Raw genomic sequence first — 24,102 nt, 5'->3', positions numbered from 1 at the left:
TCTGGAGGCAAGCTGTTCCACTGGTTAACTGTTCTCACTGTTAGGAAGTTTCTCCTTAATTCCAGGTTGCTTCTCTCTTTGATTAGCTTCCATTATTTCTTGTCCTGCCCTCTAGTGCTTGGGAGAATAATTTGATCCCCTCTCAAATACTAGAATACTGCTATCAGGTCGCCATAATTCTTCTTTTCTTTTAGACTACACCCAAAACCTGCAGCCATTCTTCATATGGTTTAGTCTCCAGACCTTCGATCATCTTAGTTGCTCTTCTCTGAACTTTTTCCAAAGTTTCAACATCTTTTTTGTAGTATGGTGATCAAAATTGGTTGCAGTATTCCAGGTGTGGTCTTTTTTAATAAATGTATGTATGTATGTATGTATGTATGTATGTATGTATGTATGTATGTATGTATGTATGTATATATGTATATATATATATATATATATAGATAGATAGATAGATAGATAGATAGATAGTTTTATTTATTTACAAACATACAAAATACACACACACAAAACATACACTACGTTTACACAATACAGTACAAACAGGAACTTCCTGTTCTTTCTAATAGCAATTTCAAATCAATACAATTCTCCTTATGTTATTTCCCCTTCTAGTATATTTCATTTGCATTTCACTATTTTTAACTCTCTTATTTTACTCATCTATCTTCTATATTGAGTGATTACCTCTAATAAATTTAAATTCTCTTGTGTGCATACAATATATATATGTTAATTCTCCTTAATTTCTATTTTTGGACTTTATTGACTTCTTTCATTGATCCTTGTTTCTTTCCTCCATCCACCTATACCATTTTTCCCATATCTGATAATATTCAGGTAATTTTCCCTGGATTTCTTTTGTTAATTTCTCCATTTCGGCACAGTCCATAACCTTTCTTATTATTTCATCTTCACTTGGTATTAATTTATTTACCATTTCTGAGCGAAGGCAATCCTTGCCGCCATAATTATGTGTAAAATTAAATACTGGATTTCTTTTTTATATTTCGCAGCCATCATTCCTAGTAGAAAAATTTCTGGTTTCCAATCTATTTTAACTCCTGTTATTGACTCTAGGAAATTTTTAATCCTTTTCCAATACTTTTTAGCCTCCTCACATGTCCACCATACGTGATAATATGTTCCATGTGTTGATTCACATTTCCAACATTTTGGGGAGGTATTTGCTGAGATTTTTGCTAACCTTACTGGTGCAAGGTGCCATCTATAAAACATTTTGTACTGCTTTTCCTTGTATGCAACTGATAGTGTCATTTTTAAATTTGTCCCCCAAAATTTTTCCCATTTATCTAATTCAATATTGTAGCCAAAGTTCTGTGCCCATTTTATCATTTGTTCTTTCACAATTTCTCCTTCCATTTTATATTTCAGAAGAAATTTATATATTCTCCCTATCACCTTTCTTTCTGAGCTTTGGATTATTTTATCTAATTCGTATGGTTCTATTTTGCTGCTGTATAATTTAGTATCATTATTGTGTTTAGTTTCGATTTGCAAGTTGGTTAGCCAGTCAATTTTCATGTTTTGTTCTGCCAATTCTTCAATTGTTTTTAAATATCCCTGTCCATTAATTAAGTCTCTGTATCTTAACACTGTATTCATATCTGTAAAATTTGGGTGCTTTCTGTCAGGGATAGCCTATTAGGGATTTTCACATAGTGGTGTTTTAAAATTTTGAGCCAGTTTTGCAATAACGCATTTCTAATTAGATGTTTTTGAAAGTATCTGTGCGTTTTATTTTTATCATCCCATAGGAACATATACAGATGCTTGCAGGTCAGGGCCTTCTAAAGTCAAAATTCTTTTATTCTTTAACTCTATTCACCTTACACCCTTGTTGTTGTTACTGCTAATAGTTACTGCTACTGCTAATAGTTATTACTACGTATAACTTCCAATTTGGTAAAGCTAAGCCTCCTCTTTCCTTGCTATCTTGCATTGACTTTAGTATAATCCTCGCTTTTCATCCTTGCCAGATGAACCTAGCAGTTAGTTTGTTTAATTCCTGAAAGAAAGTTTTACCTAACTAAGAGGCGAGGTGGCACAGTGGTTAGAGTGCAGTACTGCAGGCCACTTCAGCTGACTGTTATCTGCAGTTCGGCAGTTCAAATCTCACCGGCTCAAGGTTGACTCAGTCTTCCATCCTTCCGAGGTGGGTGAAATGAGGACCCTGACTGTGGGGGCAATATGCTGACTCTGTAAACTGCTTAGAGAGGGCTGAAAGCCCTATGAAGTGGTATATAAGTTAACTGTTATTGCTATTGCTATTGCTATACCCGGATTAATAGGTGCGGCTTGCAACAAAAATAAAATTCTTGGTAAAATATTCATTTTAACTGTGGCTATACGTCCCATTAGTGATAGCTGAATATTTTTCCAGCTTTCTAAATCTTTCTTTATTTGTGTCACTAATTTATTATAATTGTTTTCTTTAATTGTAGAACATTTTGCCGACATCCAGATTCCCCAAGTATTTCACTTTCTTAGATATTTGCATTTTAGTTACTAATTCCAATTCCTCTTCTTGCTTTTTTGTCATATTTTTGTTTTGCTTTTATTAATTTTTAATCCTGCCACCGCCATATTCTTCTAATTTTTGGATTAATTTTGGACTGGATTCTAGTGGCTCTTCTAAAACAAATACTAAGTCATCGACATAGGCTTGGGTCTTATATTCTTCATTTTTAAATCTTAAACCTTTTATTCCCTGGTCCTTCCTAATTTCATTTAACAATATTTCCAGAGTATAAACAGCAAGGGAGAGAGGGGGCATCCCTGTTTAACTCCCTCTTTTATTTTGATCTTCTCTGTTAGTTCTCTGTTCATCAGAACTTTGGTTGTCTGGATGTTATAAAGTTTTTCTATCATTTTTGTAAATTTTTCTCCGATTTTCATCCTATCTAGTTCTGTTGTTATAAATTTCCAAATTACGTTGTTGAATGCTTTTTGTGCATCAAGGAAAACCAGTACCAATTGCTTTTCTGGATGTGCCTCATAATATATTCTATTATGTCTCGAATGACTCTTGTATTGTTTTTAAGGTGTCTGTGAGGTAAAAATCCATTTTGGTCTGGATGTATTCATTCATTTAAAACTTGTTTAATTCTTCCTGCCATAATCGCTGCAAATATTTTATAATCAGATTTCAATAGTGAAATTGGTCTGTAGTTTTGGATTTCTTGTAAGTTGGCTTCTTCTTTTGGGATTAGCGATATTATTGCTTCCGTCCATGATTCAGGCATCTTGGCTTTCCTAAGACTTCGTTAAACATTTCCACTCCTAATTCTTCCAATATTATTTGATTATATTTGTATAACTCCACCGGGATTCCGTTTAGTCCTGAGGTTTTATTATTTTTCTCGTTTTTCAGGACTAATTCTACTTCAGCTATCATTATTGGCCTGTATATCACCTCCCTTTGTTCTTTTGAGATTGGAATTATCTTTTCTGGGTTCAAATATTGTTTTATCTTAGTTTCCTCCATACTATCTTGCACGTATAGTTTTGTGAAGTATTTTTGAATAATATGCTTCTTTTCTTCTGATGTACGTTGAATATTTCCCTCGTAATCTTTTAATTGGTATATCATCCTTTTTTCTCTTTCATTTTTCAATCTGTATGCCAGCCATCATCCAGGTTTGTTGGCTTGTTCAAAGTAATTTTGTTTGGCCGCTTTAATTTTCTGTGCTAATTCTTTTTGAGTTATTAAGTTAATCTTGTTTTATCATCTCTCTGTTTTCTTTTTTAATTTTATTCTTTGGGTCTCCCTGTAATTCACCTTCGGCTTCCCTAAGTTCTTTTTGCATATGTTCTTGTTGCTCTTTTTGTTTTCTGATTTTTCTCACAATGTAGGCAATTGTGAGGCCTCTTATCAGTGATGTGTGATGAGGTTGGCTGATGAGGCACTGACACAGAGGTTTCAAATTTTTTTAGACTTGTGGACTTCAACTTCCAGAATTCCACAGCCAGGCATGCTCAGTTCTGATTTAAACAACAGCATTTGTTTTTCTCCTTTGCGAAAAAGTTTTCCTTCATTCTTTTTCTTCTCCCTCCCCCTCCTTCCTCCCTCTCTCCCTCCCTCCCCCCTCTCTCAAACAGACACACGCACACAGAGAAGTTGGATCCCTCTCTCACTCACTCATTCTCAAACAAACACAAACACAGAAGTTGGATTGGATATATTTTCCAATGGCTTGAAAGCAGCTCCTCTGCCATACCCTTCCCCCATTCCCCTGCTGCCTTCCGATCCGAGCCTTTGATTGCAGGTGGAGCCACGTTGCCTTTTCAAACTTGTAATCAGTTAAGCTGGGCTTATATACTTTTATCCAGCTCTCTCTCTCTCTCTGTGTGTGTGTGTGTATGTGTTTGAAAAGGCAATGTGGCTCTGCATGCAATCAAACTTTTTGAATTCCTCCCACTCCCTCCGATCCACACACGTACCTTTTCCAGCTGTTTCAGAGAGGATTTCAACTCTGCTCTTGCCTGCCATCATGAAAAGGAAAAAAAAATGTAAAAGGAAAAAGGCAAGAGCTGAGGTCAGGCTGAGCTAGTTGCTGCCAGAGTCACCGTGGCTGACTCTGCTTAGTGCTTAACTGTTTAAAAAAAGCCTCTAAAAAGTGCCCTCTACAGGAGGAGGTGGGAGAACGACGTGCCTCATCTATGTCAGGAATTTTTCGACTTTTAACCCTTGCTTAACTCTGCTTGAGTGATCATAAAACACCAGACTAGATGAGGCACATTGTTCTCCTGCCTCCTCCTGTAGAGGGCACTTTTTAAAGAGGCTTTTTTAAACAGTTAAGCACTAAGCAGAGTCATCCACAGTGACTCTGGCAGCAACTAGCTCAGCCTGACCTCAGCTCTTGCCTTTTTCCTTTTACATTTTTTTTTCTTTTCATGATGACAGTGGTGAGGCCCTGCCTCCCCTGCCTCCCGTGACTGCACATCCCTGCCTCTTATGTATGTTTTCATGGTATCCCAGAGATTTTGAATTGAGGTATCTTATTTTTTATTTATTCTAAAAAATAGTTTTAATTCTTTCTCCAGCATTTGGGTGTACTCTATTTCGTTTACGATATTTGGGTTCATCATCCATATTTTTCTTCTTTTTTGGCCTTTCCATTTTAATTTTATTGGGTTATGACCTACCCACTCATTTATTTCAATTTTGATTTCCTCTAATTGATTACAAAGTCCAGATGATATCCAGGCCATGTCAATTCTCAATAAGGACTGGTGGGAGTTCGAATAAAAGGTACATTGCTTTCTTGTTTTGTGCCTTTCTTTCCAAATATCATGTAGTTTATATTCCATTGCCATCTCAAAAAGGGTTTAGGTAACTTTTGGGGGGGGGGGTCTTATTATTTCTTTTACTTTCATAATCCATCTGTTGATCCACTATTGCGTTATAATTCCCAATTAAGCAAATATTTTCATATTCTAATTCATTTATTTTGTTGTGTAATTTCCTATAGAATTCCTCGTTTCTGATTTGGTGCATATATGACTATTAATAATATCAGTTTTTCTGTTGTCTCTAATTCAATCATTAGAATCCTGCCTTCTTCATCAGAGTAGACTGCTTTGGACTTTATTTTTTCCTTTATATAGGTCTTTTTTTATCTGCCAGTGCTGTATATAGTTTCCCTAATTTTTTGTTTTCCAGTAAATTAATATGTTCCCTTTTAATGTGCACTTCCTGTATGCAAGTCATGTTTGCCTTCAGTTTTCTAAGTTTGTTAAATGTCTGCCCTCTTTTCTTTGGTGCGTTAAATCCATTCAAGTTTAACAAGATAATTGTTATTTCCTGGTCCATCTTTAGATTTTTTATTACTTCTGGTTTGTATCTAACTTTTCCCTCTCATGCCTTTCCTTTCTGCTTTCTTTCTTGCTCCTGTTCTTTCCTGTTTCTTTCCTTGTCTTCTGCTATTTCTTCTTCTTGACTTCTACTTCCTTGTTCTTCTTCCCTTGTGAAGTATTTTTCGTAAAATTCTTGCGCTTGTTCTATATTTTCTATTTTGTATCTTTTTCCTTGCCAAGAGACCAATATTCCTTCTGGTACTAACCATCTGTACATTATTCTGTTTTTATTTAACTGGTTAGTTAAAAATTGGTACCATCTACATTGTTCCCAGACTCTCCGTGGTATCTGTTTAAGAGTAATCAACTCTTTTCCCTTATATGTTATTGTTCCTTCTCTGTTTTTTTTTTTTTTTGGTACACTTCGTCTCTAGTTGTTTTTTTGGCAAATCTTACATGCCCTTCTTTCGGTAGCCTATGTCTTTTGGCATAATTGGCATGCACACGATAAGCCTCATCAATGTCTCCTCTCAACTCTTGTTCCTTTCTCTGTAAAATTTCAGCGAAGATTTCAATCATTTTTCCTTTCAGGTCTTCCTCTTTTTTTTTCAACTATGTTTTGGAATCTTAGATAAAATGAAACTCTTTCGTTTTCAAGTTGGATTATTGATTCCTCTAACTCTTTATTGACTCGTGCATATTTTAACTCCATTCCTTCCATCTTCTGATCTGTTTGTTCTATTTTGTTTTGATGTTCTGGATTTTCTGTTCGTTGATTGTTAAGACATTCTGTATCTTTTCAATTTTGTCATCCATCTTTTTGATATTTCCTTTCAATTCTCCCATTTCGTTTTTAATTTCTTCATGGTTCCTCTTCGTCTCTTCGTGATTTGTGGCTATCACTTCTTGGGTTTTGGTCATTGTCTCTTGTATCATCTGGAGCATCAATTGCATACTTTGCATTGTTTGTGCTGGTCCTGTTGTTCCTGCCATCGCTCCGCCTTTCTCCAGCCCCAATGCACTCTCGATAGATCTTTGATTTGAGGGTGAGGATGTTGCTGAAGCAGGGTTGTATGCTGTTTTTTCCCTATCTTCACTAAATTAGTACTAGTTCCATCTTTATCCCTCTATTTATCCTCGCCCACAATTGCATACAGGTTCTACTTTACCACAAATATCTGTAGCTATGTATCTCAATATTTAACAATAATTAACCTTTCTTAATATCACATTTCAATATCTAGACAATCCTATATATTATTCTATTCTATTTTTTATCCTTAACTATTATATATCACAGAATTATATATCACACTATTATCATGCAAATAAATATCTCTCAGTCATGTCAGTTATACAGATACTCAGTTCTAATAATTAGTTTCTCTATGGTTTTCTTTAATCCACCATATGTCACAGCCAATTTCTCTTGCATCAGCCTTCGGAGTTCAAATTTATAATCCAATAGATGTCACTGTCCATTCCGTCAATCACAGTCAATAATCACAGCAGGCCCAGGGGCAAAGACAGAACAAAGGGGGGGGGGAATAAAAGAATTCTCCAACTGTTCCAAAACAGCTCTTTTTCTACTCTCCCCTAAAACCATTGAACTCTTCATTACCTGGATTTATTGTTCATGATTGAAACTCTGTTCAAAGTTCAGCTATTCTTTAGAAAGAAAAAAGAGCAGAAAGGAGAAGAAAAAAACAAACAACCAGCCCGACTGTTATATGATCCTTTGTGTGCTTTCCAGGTCTTCTCAACAGCTAATATATCCCACTCCCATTGTAAATGTTGGCTTTTGGTGCTTTCTCCTCCCTCTCCTATCGGGTTTCCCTCTGCGGCCACGTCCCTTCTATTATTCACATTTCCACTTTCAGCTCTCCGCCTCAGCTCTCACTGCTTTTTGGCAAGAATCTGGACTGTAAAAACAGTCTTCACCACAGAGCCTTTTTCTTTCCAGCTCACCTGCTCTGCCAATTTCGTGTTGTCCTCCTTTTTTTGGGTTGTCAATGATAACAAATGCCTCCATTTCAACTGCTTTTTCTATTTGCTTCCCTCTTATGCAGTCGCCATTGCTCCAGTCCTGTCCAAGTGACAGGAATGATCCTCATCCATTTAGTGGGTTTCTCCTACCCACTGGGGGGGGGGGTTTGCCTTACCATCACAGAGTCTTCAGAGGTTCCCCCTGAATTTGCTGATCCTTTCAGGTTCCACAGTGCTCAAAAATGAGCCCAAATGAAGAAGTTTGAGTTACAGTTTACAGGAACTGCCATTCCTCAACCCTAGCATGATGACGTCACTGCCGGAAGTCCCCCAGGTGTGGTCTTACTAGGGTTTTGTAAAGTGGCATGAATACTTAACATGATCGTGATTCTATGCCTCTGTTTATACAACTCAGGATTGTATTAGCTTTTTTGACCGCTGCGGCACATTGCTGGCTTATATCTCATATCTGATGCAAAACATAAAGTCTATGTCAGAGTTGTTGTTCAAACCTCCAATCTCACCTCCAATTGCAATATTTGTTATACAACTGGTTTTTCACTATCCTGCTTTTCTTCATCAGATTCTTCATCAGATCCTATAAAAACAAAATATTTAAGACAATGCAGCCGTTAAACTTTACTAAGTAGTATGTGTGTGTGTGTATGTATGTATATATATGTGTGTGTGTGTATGTATGTATGTATGTATGTATATGTGTGTGTGTGTGTGTGTATAAACCAGCCCTAGTCAACATACGAGCCCCACCCACCACCCAGGCCATTACAACACAAAACAACAATGGACACACAGCCAGCACCAATCAGCACCAATCTACCAATCATGATACAACTACACAGACATATGAACTAAAATTCATGGTCTCCCAATTTGTAGTCACTAATTTAACACTACATCAAACTGGCTCTCTATTACGAGAAACTAAAATTATCTAATGTTATATCTAAATGTCAATTAATTTAATCAGAAACATTTTGTAACTGTTTCTATAATTATCCTGCTCCTCATTATAATTAATCTAACTTGCCAAATATATACATATGCTTTTCAATCATAATGCCATAGCATTATAACAAAAATATACATGCAGAAGTGACTATCTTTTGATAATTTCTTCAATCTAAAAGAGAAACCTACCTAAACGTACGTATACAGCCTGGAAAAATCTTAGCAGCAAGGAAAATGTGTAGTTCGGTATCAAGTAAATAGCCTGACTCCATTTTCAAGTTTAAAATTAAAACTTTTTTGTTTTCACTGGCAGAGGGTTGCAGGAGGTCGTTGCACCCAAAAACGGAGCTCAGAAGGGTCACAAGTTGCCCTTGTGAGCTCCGTTTTTGCTGGCAAAGAGTTGCAGAAGGCCATTGCAGCTAAAAATGGGGCTCATGAGCCCATTTTTGCTGGCAGAGCATTCTGGCCACCACAGGGGCTCCTGACACAAGTGACGTCGAGCTGGCCTTGCCCCGCCCAAAACGGTCAAACACAACCCTGATACAGCCCTCAATGAAATCGAGCATGACACCCATGCCCTAAACTTTCTTAGACGAATCTGTTTCCTGAAATTTGAGCCACAATATATATATAAGTACTAAACATGGAATGCTCAAAATTTTCCTTCAAGATCACTAGATAAAAGAGAAATCATTTCATTTCTTGAGTCTTATTATTTCCCCAAAATGTTCTATTGCCTGGTTTCACCAAGTAGTACAAAACCATGTAATACTTCTGTGTCAGTACCACATTTAGCATATATACCCCAGCAAAAAACAAACTTCAACACAGTTTAGTTATTGCTCTATAAACTTTAAATACTAAAAATCTGATTTTTATATAACTTTTTGTTTACAAAATTACTCACCAAAGTAATACTATTGTGTATTATTTTATATAATCATTATAATATAAAATGCTACTTGCAATATTGTTACATCCTAAACTTATTTTGTGGCATTTTTATTTTTTAACTATTGTTAAGCTTACAAGAGAAAAACAATACAATATCATCTATATAGAATTCATGAGAATAAGAAACATTTTAAATTGCTTGAGGTACTAGTCTATTTGTTCAACAAAAATGTTTTGAGTAGATGAGGATTAGATGACATTTTCATTTATCCAGCGTTTTGTTGCCAGCAATAAAAATGCTATATAAGTCAGGCAAACGTACTGCAATGGTCAAATTCATTTGAGATACGAATACATAGAACATGAGCACAGAGCTCAATGTACATATTTCACCTATTTTATATTTTGGTGTTTATTATTTCTATTGTTCACTGGAGCTTCCCGGCTCACATGAAAGCCTAATGCAGCTTCCAACTCCTCCTCCTCCTATGTGAGAGTTTCGGGGAATGTAGGTTCTGATTTCAGTTTAGTTCAGTTTAGTTTTTAAAATCTTAATCTATGCAGTTTTAATATTTCAATTATTTTTAGGCCTTTTAAACTAATTTTTAACAAGGTTTAATCACTCTTGCCTCTTTTTAAAAAAAATTAATTTTTATATGCTGTTTTTAGAGATTAACATAGAGGAGCAACAGCAGCAGGAATGTTTTCCTTCTGTGGTTTTATCAACCCAAGATAAAAGACCCTATGATGCACTTGCCAACGATCCTAAATAGAAATTGTAACACCTTGCTTGCTTTATCCCAAAAGAGTGGAGCCTCCCATCATCTCCAGCCACAAAGAACGGTCAGCTCCGTTCCTGTGCTGGTTTTCTCCTGTTTGTGGGCACCAAGGGAGCCAAAAAGCTGCTCTCTAGGACTGGTGAAGCTAAGGAGTAATGTTCTTTGAGGTTGAAGGAGAGATTACAATCTCCTGACGAACACCAAAGCTGTTTCTCTATGCCAGGAAGAGAAAAAGAGACAGTATAAGATGGCTGCCAGAAAGATGGGAGAGAGAATGACCATCTAAGCAGTGCTGGAGAGAAGTTGGTGGTCAGTGTTGGGAACTGGAAGAGAAGAATTTTATTTATTTGAATTCTCAAATCCTAAAAAGAATTTTTAAAGGGGTTAACAATTATTTAATGGCCAGGCACTTGGAAAAAATACTAAAATTGAAGGAGGCAGAATCAGAGGGAGCAGAAAAAAGAAGATAATAAAATTGCTAAAAATACAGAAAATTGGACTTTTAAACTGGACAGGCTTTTTATTGGAAAGGCATTTTGAAATGCTGGAATTATTTACTAAAAAATTAACATTACATCGTGGAAAAAACTGTTTAATATTGAAAATTAATTAAAGAGTGCCACCTGCTAACGGAAGGAAGAGCAACACATTCCCAAACTTTTGCTTGCCTACTGGAGATTTAAACATGACCCCTCTGTGAACTTTGAGAATATGAAAGAAAATATTGCTGAAAAGACCCCTGACAATATAAGAGTGGATTTATAGAGGAATTTAAAGAAGTGCTGGAAGATTTAAGGGGCTCTCCAGAGGAACAGAGGATTAAGCTCGGAATATAAAAAAATAAGAACAATGAACATTTTGAGAAGTGTTTGTAAGTTCAAACATATGGTCTTTGGATTATTGAACAAAAAAGGATTCAATAAAATTCAACGAGATGCCTCATCAAGAAGGAGGGAGTGGAACTTGGGAAGAGGTGGCATCAGCATTTCAAAGTATAAAGGAGACACTGACAAGACATTACAGGAAAATCATGGAAAAAATTGAGAGTCTAGACGAAATGCTGGGAAATATAATACAAGAGACAGTGAGTGTTCAAGACGCCCAGGAAGAGGAGTAGCCAACTAGAAGAGGAGATGGAAAAAGGAAACAGACAAAACAAATGGAACCGGGGGGGGGGGGACGGACACAGATAATAATTAAAAAAAATAGAGATTGATGACATAAGCCAAGCAGAGAGTGCTCTAAGGAAATTAAAAAAGAAACCCGGGAAACAGGAAGATTTTAATGGGAGAAAGATAGGGGCAAGAGCAGATATTTTGGAAACTAGACAATGGAATAGAAAAAGGAGGAAAGTTTAAATTGAGTAGGCAAGATGAGGAAACAGATAAAAATAAAGATTCAAGAATTGAATATGCGAGACAAGCTAAGAAAAGAATAATCAAAGCCTTAAGATGGGTTAGAGATGATGGTTAGAATAGGGAATATGCTTAATATAGTAGTAGCATAATTAAATAGAACAAAAAAAACCAGAGGGAGGGGATTTAGAGAAAGGGGAATTAATAAAATACACATTTTTATGTAATAAAAAGTATTTATGTAATACTGATACCACACTGTTAATACACTGATGTGTAAAAAATAAAAAAAACTTGGGGGGGGGGGGAAGAACTTGTAACATCTTGCTTGTCAGGTACTGAGGATTTAATAGCTGCCAGCTGATGTAAGGATGTAAGCTGATGAAATGAGGATGATTCAGCAATACAGGCATCGCCTCTTTAAGACTCTGATGGGGGCCACACAAGTCATGTACCTTTTTAAGAGATGTATGTATGTATGTATGTATGTATGTATGTATGTATGTATGTATGTATGTATGTATATATATATATATATATATATATATATATATATATATATATATATATATATGTTATATTTATGCTGATAAATAAATAAAGGGAGACTAGTATAGATCTATTTCAAGCTATTTAGCTCTCATCAGCTAGCCACCTTCATATACTTGGCCACAACATTTTCCAAGACCTGGATCTTGGGCTTATAGCCACCAATGGAGCACACTTAGAGCAAAAGCTCGCTTGTATCTATTACTCTAATTAAAGAATCAGTTACCCAGACTCTTTAGTACCACTAATAAAAGTATATAAAGCCAAGGTAATCCCTATACGGAGCTGAGGTTTGGGGTTTACACCCTATTACAGTTTTAGAGCAAGCACAGTCTCAGCATCTAACATGTATTTTGTGTGTGTGGACCCTAAAACATCTGCTGCAGCTGTCAGAGTGGAGATGGATAGACTCACAAACCCTCTTGATTATTAAATTGACAAATTATATAAAGAGCTGTGATCTCCCTGCGCCCTGTGTAACAGAACAAAAAAAAATGCCAAAAGAATCATGGATTTAGAACAGGGGTAGTTAACCTTTTTATACCTACCGCCCACTTTTGTATCTCTGTTAGTAGTAAAATTTTCTAACCGTCCACCGGTTCCACAGTAATGGTGATTTTATGAAAACCTAATGAAAATTTTTAAATAATGCTATGAATTTCTTTTAAAAAGTCAATTAAAGTAAAAAAAAAGGAAAGTGCTTCAGTATCGGACAAAACCCCTACCACCCACCATGAAAGCTGGAACACCACTAGTGGGCGGTAGAGATCAGGTTTACTACTACTGATTTAGAAGCTCAAAATGACATAGCCACATTTAGTAAGATTGGTAGCCTGAAATAGCTAAGTAAATATAAACACACCTTCCAAATGGACAACTATTTAAAATTAAAATTACCAAAACATCTCAGGGAGACATTTACCCAAGCAAGATTCAAACAGCTTGATATAATGGTTAAATTTGGGAGATTTCATTCACTGTAGAACACACAAAACTTCACTAAACCTAACCTGTATTTAAACAAAAAAGTACAAATAGTCCTCAATTTATTTAACAATCATTCAAAGTTATGCCAGATTGTTAAAAATCTACTTACAACTCATCCTTGAAATTACTGCTGTCGTTCCATTGCCAATCATGTGACTGCATTTTGTACAGTTAACAACCTGTTCATATATATAAGCAGTTGTCAAGTGATCCTCAAAAATGTGATCAACTTTTAAAATCTTCTCTGCTGGCTTCTCCAAAGAGTCAATGGGAGAAGCCGGCAAGAAGGACTGCAAGGTCCTGCTGCCTGCCAAAGGATTTCTCCTCCCTTCCATGCATGGGAAAGGGGACACTACTACTAGAGAAACAAAGCTTGGATCACATTGCTGGAGTTCCCTTCTGTGCACGGAGGGAAAGATAGATCTTTCACTACATACACTTATTGACCTGTGTGATCACTTAACAACGGCAACTGGAAGAGTTGGGAAAACAAGTTTCAATATTTCCCTTCCAAAAAGGGAGTAAAATTATAATAATGCCAATTTTGGCTAACTGAAAACTGTTGGCCTGAGTGTAATTCATTTTAGTACCATAAACAAAAAAAGAGAAGCTAATCAATTCAGTTCATTATTCAACTTTTCAATCAGCCTTCAGTTCAATAACCATAGTTCCTATCAGCTTTCATTCTGAATGGCCATCTATTCATTACTACTGCATCAAGGAATATAATCTCTCTCTATAGCATAAAGAGTGCTATTTTAATTATTTTTCAGTAGGAACAATCAGGCATGTTATATACCTAATCTGTCTTCATCAGTGTAATCTTAACAGGAAAAATGTTTATTAGATTAACTATTATAGACTATGTTGTGCTGGTGTGATTGAGACATATGAAGCATAAAAGAAAGCTGAGGAAAACAGAATAAATTTCATCCATATAACAGTGATGAAATTAATGCAAAATATGCATACATTCTGAATGTTAGGATCCAAACAGAATTTGGCACAATAAACTGTGTTAAACTGGGGAAAGTCAAGCTATATGCCAGATCAATAATATTCTGTTCATATATCAATGATGGCTTGTCTAATTAGACTCCTCCCTGCAATGATAAATTATGTTCTCCCAAGAACCATGAAAGCAGGGACACTATATGGAAGGAACATATGAATGACTGAATGATGATTCAAATAATTAAATAATTATGTTCCACTTGTTATTCTGGATTAACTTTCTGTGTTTACAGCTTCCTGCGCTAACTATCACTAAGTTAAAACAGCAGGACAACAGGCACATGCTTAAGAGCCATAATTAGGACTCTACCCTACTGAAAAAAATAATGTCATCAGCTGTGGATATTTCTGGGTAGTTGGAATTGAGGAATGTACAAATGGGAAAAACAAAACTGAGAAGAACAATGAGAACAAAACTTTTTTTTCATTTTGAGAAAGTTAATCAAACAGCAGGCATATCATTTTATGCATTATCAGATATCATGCACTAAATGGATTTTATTAAAGATAATTTTAATCATTAAATAAATAATGGCAAATTGTAAAGCAAAGTACCAAGAAATATTTCTAGAATATCTGAACTACATATTTATCAATTCTATATCTGTTGAAATGGTAATTTGGTCAAGTGCTCTGATTATTAAAATAAAAAAGTGAACAAAAGAGACTATCTGGCCTGGAAACAAAGAAAATTTATTGGGGCGGTACAACATTAAAAAGGAAAGCAAAGAACTAGCCCCATGATGGTGAATCTATGGCATGCATGCCACAGATGGCACGCAGAGCTCTCTCTGCGGGCACATGAGCCGTTGCTTCAGCTCACTCCACCTGCCAGCCAGCTGGTTTTCAGGTCTCTGCCATTCATGCGTGGTGTGCATGTGGGAGACACATGCACATGAGCGGGGGAGCACACATGTATGCATGGGTGGGGGTCACAGTACCCGTTGTGCACAGATGCGCAGGAGTTGCACACCAATGCACGGAGTGCATGTGGGGGTCATGTGCGCATGCACAGGGGGCAGGGTGAGTGCAAGGGGTTGCACGTACATGCATGGGGCTTATATGGGTGGTCACACGCACATACAGAGGTGCGCAGGGGTGGTCACACATGCATTGCATTATGGGTGCATGTGAGCTTTTGGCATGCATCTACAAAAAGGTTAGCCATCACTGAACTAGCCCATAAATTGCCTTCTTGTAAATGATTTTTGTGAGTGATTACATGGTCATTTTGTAAATAGGCAACTGGTGACAAGTATTTTATGAATATGTATTCTCAAAATTCCAAATGTACTCCCCAGTCTGCTTGATCTAAATTTTAATTACCTGCTTCAGATTCAGGAGGGGAATAAAACTGCCCATCAGAAAGGAGCCCAGGTTGAATAAGGGCAGCTCGTTCAGAAGCATCCTGTACTAGCAATAGTCCTAAAGGCAAATAATCATAGTATTTCTTTATTACTTTATCTTACAAAACAAATATAATTAGTCATACTTTTAATATGGTGCCCTGATTTAATTCATTTTAATATTATATTCAAATTATAATTGCATCTCATGAATTCTAATGTTGTATACTTTCAGACTTCTTCTGTCTGCATACATTACTGGAAGAAAGTGGGGAAAGAAGCCTTACTGGTTTCTTTTTCTGCTTCTTGTGGTAAAACTTTGAAATCCAAGAACCATGTTTCTATCCAGGCAAGAAGAAAAGATATGATAGGCAACACATAGCCAAAAGCACCCTGAGATAACAGCTTAAAGAGGAACAAGGAAGAGGGGAAAAAAATAAGTTATGTAAAAAAACAATAAAACAGTTATATGATTTAAATAATATAAACAGATATACACTATTAAATTCCATACCTTTGAAATAATTACTTTTATTAATAAGAAGCCACTGGTTACAGCAGTTGTAAACTGAAAGAAATATGAATACATACATACATATATAAAAATGTTTCTCACCAAAATACACAACTATAAACATGCAATCATTGAGGTATAATAGTTCTCATAAAGCTTTGGCAACAATTAGCAATCTTAAAACTTTTAAAACTATGGACTTGTGTAAACAGCCAAATATTATCAAAAGAATATCCCACACTTCTCTGCTTTTATATGTACCCAGAAAATTTTTCCCCCCATGTTAACAAGCCTATTCACTACAGTGGGCTTTGAGTATACATTAAAGATACAACTCCCAGAATTATTGCTGTAAGGAAAACAGGAAACAAAAGCATTATTCATACCACCTTCAGTTGTGCAAAATAAAGTTGAGAAATAAATCTAAGAAGGAATGGGGAGAAGAACAGCAGCAGCAGTATTTGTAAAGGAGGGGGAAATCCAATTACCAGTCCTAAACCCCTAAGTAAAAAAGTTCTATATCTGTTGAAATGTAAAGCTCATTCAGTAAAGTGCTTTGATTACTAAAATTAAAAAGTAAACAAAAGAGACAAAATATCCTATCTATCATTATTTTACGCTAATAATAGTTGAAAATTTGTAGAATAACCTAAATTCAATTAATATTAATACATAATATCATATTTAAATATTACTCTACCCATCAAACTTTCTGTGAATTATTTTTAAATAAAACAAACAAAAAGCTCTAGGTGCTTTGTTAAATGTTGACTTCCTTAAATATGTACATTTTGTAGAAACTTTTTAATAGTCATTTTTTATTTGAGATATGGTTTAAGATAAACATAATAAGATTTTAAATTATACATTTCATTGCTCTGCAGAAGTTTCAATTGTAGCTGTTTAGGTTATTTATTTGGAAAAAAAGCTTTGAAGCATTTTATTTCTAAATAAAGGTTTTATCACACATAATTATTATAACTACCCAACAGGAAACCTTTAATTTTATCTGTTATAAGCCTAAGGGTAATACCATTTCATATCTATTTTATAGCAATGTAGGTTCTTCATTCCAAAATTCACTTGATCAATCTGCAACTTACTGCTATTGCCCACCAGTGCTGTAGTCTGCACAGCGCATATGCAAGTATCAAAATCTTGAACCGAAAAACTGCCAGGAGCTATGGAATAAAATATGGAAAGAAAAGATTATATAAAAGCATCTTCTTAATCTTTTATGGTCCCACTCTCCTTTTTTTCCCAAGGCACAGTTTTGTCAAGTTGCCACCACCTACTGCCTCCTTTTGCCTGTAAAACATAATTATTTCCATGTCTTCACAATCTAACCTGTCTGAAAAGATTCCTCCATGATCTTTTGGTATAGGCATATCCAATTTTGTATTCAATAAATTGTCAAAGATTAAATTTGAATTAATACTGACAGCATAACTTCAAATCTGGGAGAAAATTATAATAAAAATTCTGATCTCTCTAAAACTATTTGTTCACATAGGTAAACTGTTTTTATTACACCAGTCGCCTATAGTAAACCCATGGCAAGATAAGCAGAAAATAAATTTAACAAACTATTTTAATTATCCAACTCAAAGTATTTGCATATTATAATAACTAATAAATGATATATTTTGGAACAGTTTTCATCATGCATTGTACTACAATTTTTATCTTTCCTATCAACATTTGTACATGTACATCAACATTTGCTCCCTCAATTTACTTCCCTAATATCATGGATTGCTTGCGTCATTAGTTTGTTGTCCATTATTTTTTTGATACATTTAGCATTAATGTTAGACCCAATCTTTATCTTTTTGTCAGTTGTCAGGTTTCTTAGTTCCCTGACCTCAAATCATGAACCACAGGTTCAGATTGAATTGCTTTTTTTAAACTAAAACTTTTGATCCATCAATCAGATGCTGGCACAAAAGTGATGTTTAAAATGATGGTTTTTATAGTGCAGTGATGGCTAACCTTTTGTCATCGTGTGCCGAAAGTGTGCACCCATAATGCAATCAACGCATGACCCCCATGCTTCCCCACTCCCGCACACACACGTGATCCTCACATGCACCCTGCCCCATCTGCATGACCCCACCAACATGTGCCCCTGCATGTGCAGCAGTGACGCGAAAACCAGTTGGCTGGCAGGAGGCATGTGCGCATGTGCCGGGGAGACAGTTCACATCCCCACAGAGATGGCTCTGCGGGCCACCTGTGACACGTGAGCCACAGGTTCGCCATCACTGCTATAATGTGTTAGTATAAGGAGAACCAAACAGAATTTAAATATCCTTTATTTAAATCCACTCTTGATTACTTCAAGTCAATCTTAATTCAGTCTTGAACTTTATTTCAATTCAGCAACATAATTTAAAGAAAAAGTTATTCTGACTTTATTAACTTATCATACAGGCTAGACTAGAAGACGACAATGGCAAATTACTTTTGCTCTTTCCAAAAAAAATGACATGGATATTCCCATGAAGTTTCCAGAAGTCAAGTTTGAGTAAAACAATACATTTTTTTCACTTATTAACTAGCTTTTTAAAAAATTCTTGTTAAAATTCTATAAATCTCTTGGGAGATTTGAGATTCACATCTCATCTCTCCCATACTTGTTCTCTCTTTTATTTTTAATTATTTCAATACTAGAAATCTGGGTGGGGGGATGCTTCATGGGATATTTTTAAGTTTAAAATCAATGGAAAACTTGTCAGATACCAAGTTTTACTCAGTTAAAACAAAAGCTTAATGGTAAATTGTAAACAAAATGCAATATAGAGTCCTGGATATGAATTCCTCTGTCTATAGTGCTGAAAATCAATTTTTTTTAATGTAGCTATTTATTCTTTCAGATTTCTTGTTATTTTTAAATTATTGTAGATTAAGCAGAGGAATTAATTTTTTAACAATAGTTAAAATGCAAAAATACAAAATACTTACAAAGATATCAAAATATGAATAATGGTAGTCATAATGCAGAACTTCTTTTTCTAGTGTTTTTTCAATGCCACCATTTACCTAAAGGAAATATTTAAACTAGTCAGTAACACCTTATGTGTTCAACCATATATTAGTAACATATTCCATTCTGCAATGGTAAATTTAAGATAGCGGTTACATAATTCTAAGAATATAGTCCAAAGTAATTAATATTTAATACTACACAGAATTTATTGAAATCTTGATATTTCTTTTGAGTGAAGTCTAAAGATCTGTAGCTGCTGTTCTGAGTTTCACTTGGATGTTTTTATGTTTTGCTCCTGAACTGATTCTGACAGAATGGTATGCTTAAGTAAATTCACTACTGTATTCTCCATTTCAAGATTATTTTTCTAACTGTGGGTCAATTTAAGAAATACTGCTGTAATTTTTCTAGAATAAATGACTTTTTTGTGGAGATTTTCAGAGTTTTCAGTCAGGCATTTGCATCTCTGGAACTTACATAGTGCAAGCTTCATTATGATGAAGTGAGTCAAAGTTTGTAAGATTTAAGAGTGTAAATTAATTCTAATGAGCCTTAATTATTTAATGAAATATTCTCAAAACTGATCCTAGTTAATTAAATGATTGGAGCAGAAAAGTGATTATTTTTTCATGCTGGAACATTGCATGTTGGAAGATTTTATGAAAAAAAATGAAATAAACACAAAATGATATCTATTTTCTGACAATTTTTATGTATCAGGAGAACCTCTGATAACATTTAACAGAAAATTTATATTTCTTCTTCCGTATCTAGAACTAACTTTGTTGACCAAAAATAAGTAATTATCAATACATGTTTTTGATAGTTGCCGACATATCTGCAGATGGGCCGGGCTCTATATCTCTCCACATTCACAAAGTACATTGTTATTCATGAAGAGCCTCCAAGTAGTATAAGGGAGATCAGATCTTTCAGCCATATCCTACTTTAACGTTATTCCTTCCTTCAATGGTCTCCTTCCTCCATCTTTTAATTCAATTTTGTTCTTGTTGCATCTTCAAGAATGTTTGTTTTTGCCATAAAGCTGTTAATAGATCTGAGTTGGCGGGCTTGTGGCATATGACCATTCAAAGGATGTTAAGCATCTCTTGCTTAGTTCTTTCAGCATCTGCTGTTACTTCTCTCCTGATCTTAGGTGGGGCAATGCCTGTGAGAGGATATATTTTGTCAATTGGTGTAGGTTTGAAACAACCTGTCACTAAGCATACTGCTTTTTAGCATGCTATTAAAAATATTGCTTTTTGATTGCGATAACTTGTTTTGCAGATGCAGATGCGCCCCATACTAGAGCAGCATACTGTGCTGCAGAGATGCTCAAGGCCAAAGCTGATGTGCGTAATGTAGATGGATGAGCTGCCCATATGTAATTTATCAATTTCCTGATAATATTGTTCTGCCTTAATGTTCAAGTAAAGCTGTTTAAAAGACAATGTCCTATTGAATGTCATGCCATGATACTTCAATATTGGACAGTGCTGTAGTCGGTTCCCTTGCCATGTAATATCCAATTCTTCCCTTGTATTTCAATTTCAGAGGTGGAAAGCACATGCTTGGATTTTGTTTGGGTTGGGCTTTAAATGGTTAGTGGTATAACAGAAAATATATGTAAATATGTTTTCAGTTATCAAAATTGTAAATGATATAATAAAAACCCAAATGAAACTTCTCCAATCAAACTAAGCCATCTCTATAAATTCAGGTATCTACTAGGAAGCCAAGAAAAGTACCATCTACACTAAAACTGAAGTACCACAAATGGAAAAAAATATTACGGGAGCAGAAAGTAAGGAAGAAATAAATATATGCAACATTTTAACACTCAATAGACATGTTGGTTCACTACTTTATAAAATGTAAAGTGACATTTTGTTGGTTTTTAAAGCGTAGTATAAATCCTGTGCCTTAGTCATCTGGAAAATGTTCTGCCCTTTCCCCAACGATTCTGGTGTTGGCCACTTCTGCATTAGATCCATGTATGCTCTGGTGGGTTAAGTCCTCCTGGGAAATGATACATAGTTGGATCCAGGTGAGGGATGTTGCATCCTTGAGAGAGGGTAGATAGTTTCCTCAAGAAACTATCACTAGATCCAACATTACTGGATAAAAACTTTCTCTTTTTATATAATATTTTTCAGAAGGCTATATCTTTTATAAGATTTTGAGAAGGGATATAGCGTCAACTTACCCTGGTAGATGAAGCTTATCTAGTCCCAATCAAGTTTCAGATTAGGATACAGTACTGAGACAGCATTAATTTTTGATGATCTCTGACACAACCACCATGGAGACTCCCTTTGTTTTCTCAGGGATCTTAAATATGATAAATGATGATATCCTTCTGGATCAGCTTAGGAGTTAGGGTCCATTTCAAGGCCTTCTCATTATACAACTAGTTCTAACTGGAATTGTGGTGAGAGGTGAGGGATGTTTATAGAGGCTTTTTGGATTCTTCAGAGCTTTCTACTCTTTTCATTCTATTTAAAATGAATAAGGTTAGCATGGATATGTTCCATCACATTGTTAATTATGTCCAGCTACATAATTATGTCTATCTTTACCTGCCAACCAAGTGATACATCAAATTTGTTTGGAGGGTATGGTAGTCTAGATGGGGGGGGGGGGAAACAAACTGTAGCAAGATAAAGTAGTTAATATATTTTAGTGGCCCTTCCATCTTTAAGTCTGGATAGAGTGTTACTCCTCCATGCTATGTCCATGCAACACTACTACTTTGGGAGCTGCACTAGCTCCCCAAAGGCTTTCAAGGGCAATTCAAGATGGTTACCATGAAGCACTTTATAACCTAGACTCACTTATCCTTGCTTATTCCAGAAGATCCAACAGGATCCAAAATACAACAGTATTTATGAGACCTAGTAAGTTCTATGGTAGTGCCTGCCTTTTAAACTAGTATGCTCCCTGAGATTTGAATTACCATTCCTAAGGTCTTGAAAAACATGGCTCTTCTCCTAGGTATTGGACAAAAGTGATAAGCATGTTTTGTGATGGTTCATAGAAATTATTTTGGCTGCACTAATGTATTTTCCTATTGTTGATTTTATTTTTGTTGGATATTTTTTAAATTTGTTTTAACCTTACTTAGCTGTCCTGAATCACAAACAGGGAAGTTCTTTTGAGTTGGGCAACCATACAAACTAAATACATAATAATAACCAAACTTTAGATTTAAAAAATCAACATATAAAAGATACCAGCAGAAATAATTATTCCATCTTTCTCTTAGTGGGAACTATATTACCAAGCAGTAGCTGTGACATGGATAAAAGATTAGATAAATTTAAAAAATAAAAGGGTTTTGATAATAGAGGACAATGATCTGCAATTAGACTGGCCTTCATTCATCAGGGAAGGGAAACATAAATCACACGCATATTTTCAGAGATACCAAGTTAGATATGCTCTTCTATATGTTTGGGGAGAAATTAAGAGAAACCATTATACGAAAATACCGACTTGACTATCAACCATGGAGGAAGTGATATACCCCAATGTACCAGACTTAAATAAGATAGTAAGATATAAAGACCTATTAGATAATCAAGGAAAATTAAAGTCAGATCCAGAGCTAAAATATCAAGGAACAGAGATACATTGGTGGCCATACTTACAAATTCAGACAAGATATAAAAAGGATTTATGGCTTCTATAAAGAACAACAAGAGCTTGATAAAATAATACAGGGGATGGAGGAAAAAATGATATAAAAGCATACAATTATTTCCTGAGATTTAAAATGAAAGAAGAAATGGTCAAGGAAACTATGATAATTTGGGCAAAAAACTTTGGCTATATTATTAAATTGCAATATTGGGAAAAATTGTGAGTGGAAAACTACAAATTAACAATGTAGGCAGCCTATAAAGAAAATCTATATAAAATGTTTTATCGTTGGCATTTACCCCCAGCAAGATTGGCCAAAATGTTCCCAAATGCAGTTGCAAGAAAAAGTATGTGAACCCCTTGGGATTACATGGAGTTTTGCATGAATTGGTCATAAAATGTGCTCTGAACCTCATCTAAGTCACAACAATAGACAAACACAGTCTGCTGAAAATAATACTACACAAACATTAGATGTTGCCATGGTTTAATTGCACATAACATGTAAACATTCACAGTGCAGGGAGGAAAAAGTATGTGAGCCCCTAGCCTAATAACGTCTCCAAGAGCTAATTGGAGCCAGGAGTGAGCCAACCTTGACTCCAATCAGTGTGATGACATTGGATGTGTTGCTGACAGCTGTTCTGCCCTTTAAAAACACACACCTCTTGTAGGTTTATTGGTTTCAAGAAGCACTGTCTGATGTGAACCATGCCTCGCAGAAAAGAGCTCTCAGAAGACCTACCATCAAGAATTGTTGACTTGCATGAAGCTGGAAAGGGTTGCAAAAGTATCTCCAAAAGCCTTGATGTTCATGTGTCCATGGTAAGACAGACTGTCTACAAATGGAAAAAGTTTAGCACTCTTGCTACTCTCCCTAGGTGTGGTCGTCCTGTAAAAATGACTGCAAGAGCACAGTGCAGAATGCTTCATGAGGTAAAGAAGAATCCTAGAGTGTCAGCTAAAGACCTATAGAAATCTCTGGCACCTGCTAACATTTTTGTTGACACATCTACAATAAGGAAAACATTAAACAAGAATGGAGTACATGGGAGGACACCACGGAGGAAGCCATTGCTGTCCAAAAAAACATATTGCAGCACGTTTGAAATTTGCAAAAGAGCACCTGGATGTTCCACAGCACTACTGGCAAAATATACTGTGGACAGATGAAACCAAAATTGAGTTGTTTGGGAAAAACACACAATACTATGTGTGGAGAAAAAAAGGCACAGCACACCAACATCAAAACCTC

At 35.5% G+C, this 24,102-nt stretch overlaps 1 protein-coding gene across 1 annotated transcript in view; it reads right to left on the bottom strand.

The window, feature by feature from the left end:
* Positions 1-24,102, bottom strand: part of STARD3NL (STARD3 N-terminal like) — a 40,306-nt gene that overhangs the window by 4,811 nt on the left and 11,393 nt on the right. The window contains 6 exon segments of the mRNA XM_032237306.1: positions 8,334-8,407; positions 15,683-15,781; positions 15,990-16,107; positions 16,217-16,270; positions 17,320-17,397; positions 19,181-19,258. Of these exon segments, the coding sequence (XP_032093197.1) occupies positions 8,352-8,407; positions 15,683-15,781; positions 15,990-16,107; positions 16,217-16,270; positions 17,320-17,397; positions 19,181-19,258 (483 nt within the window). The 3' untranslated portion in view covers positions 8,334-8,351.

Source organism: Thamnophis elegans, chromosome Z, assembly GCF_009769535.1.
Source record: "Thamnophis elegans isolate rThaEle1 chromosome Z, rThaEle1.pri, whole genome shotgun sequence".
NCBI lineage: Eukaryota > Metazoa > Chordata > Lepidosauria > Squamata > Colubridae > Thamnophis > Thamnophis elegans.
Note: the sequence above shows the minus strand (reverse complement) of the source record. Positions and strands in the feature narration are given on the sequence as shown.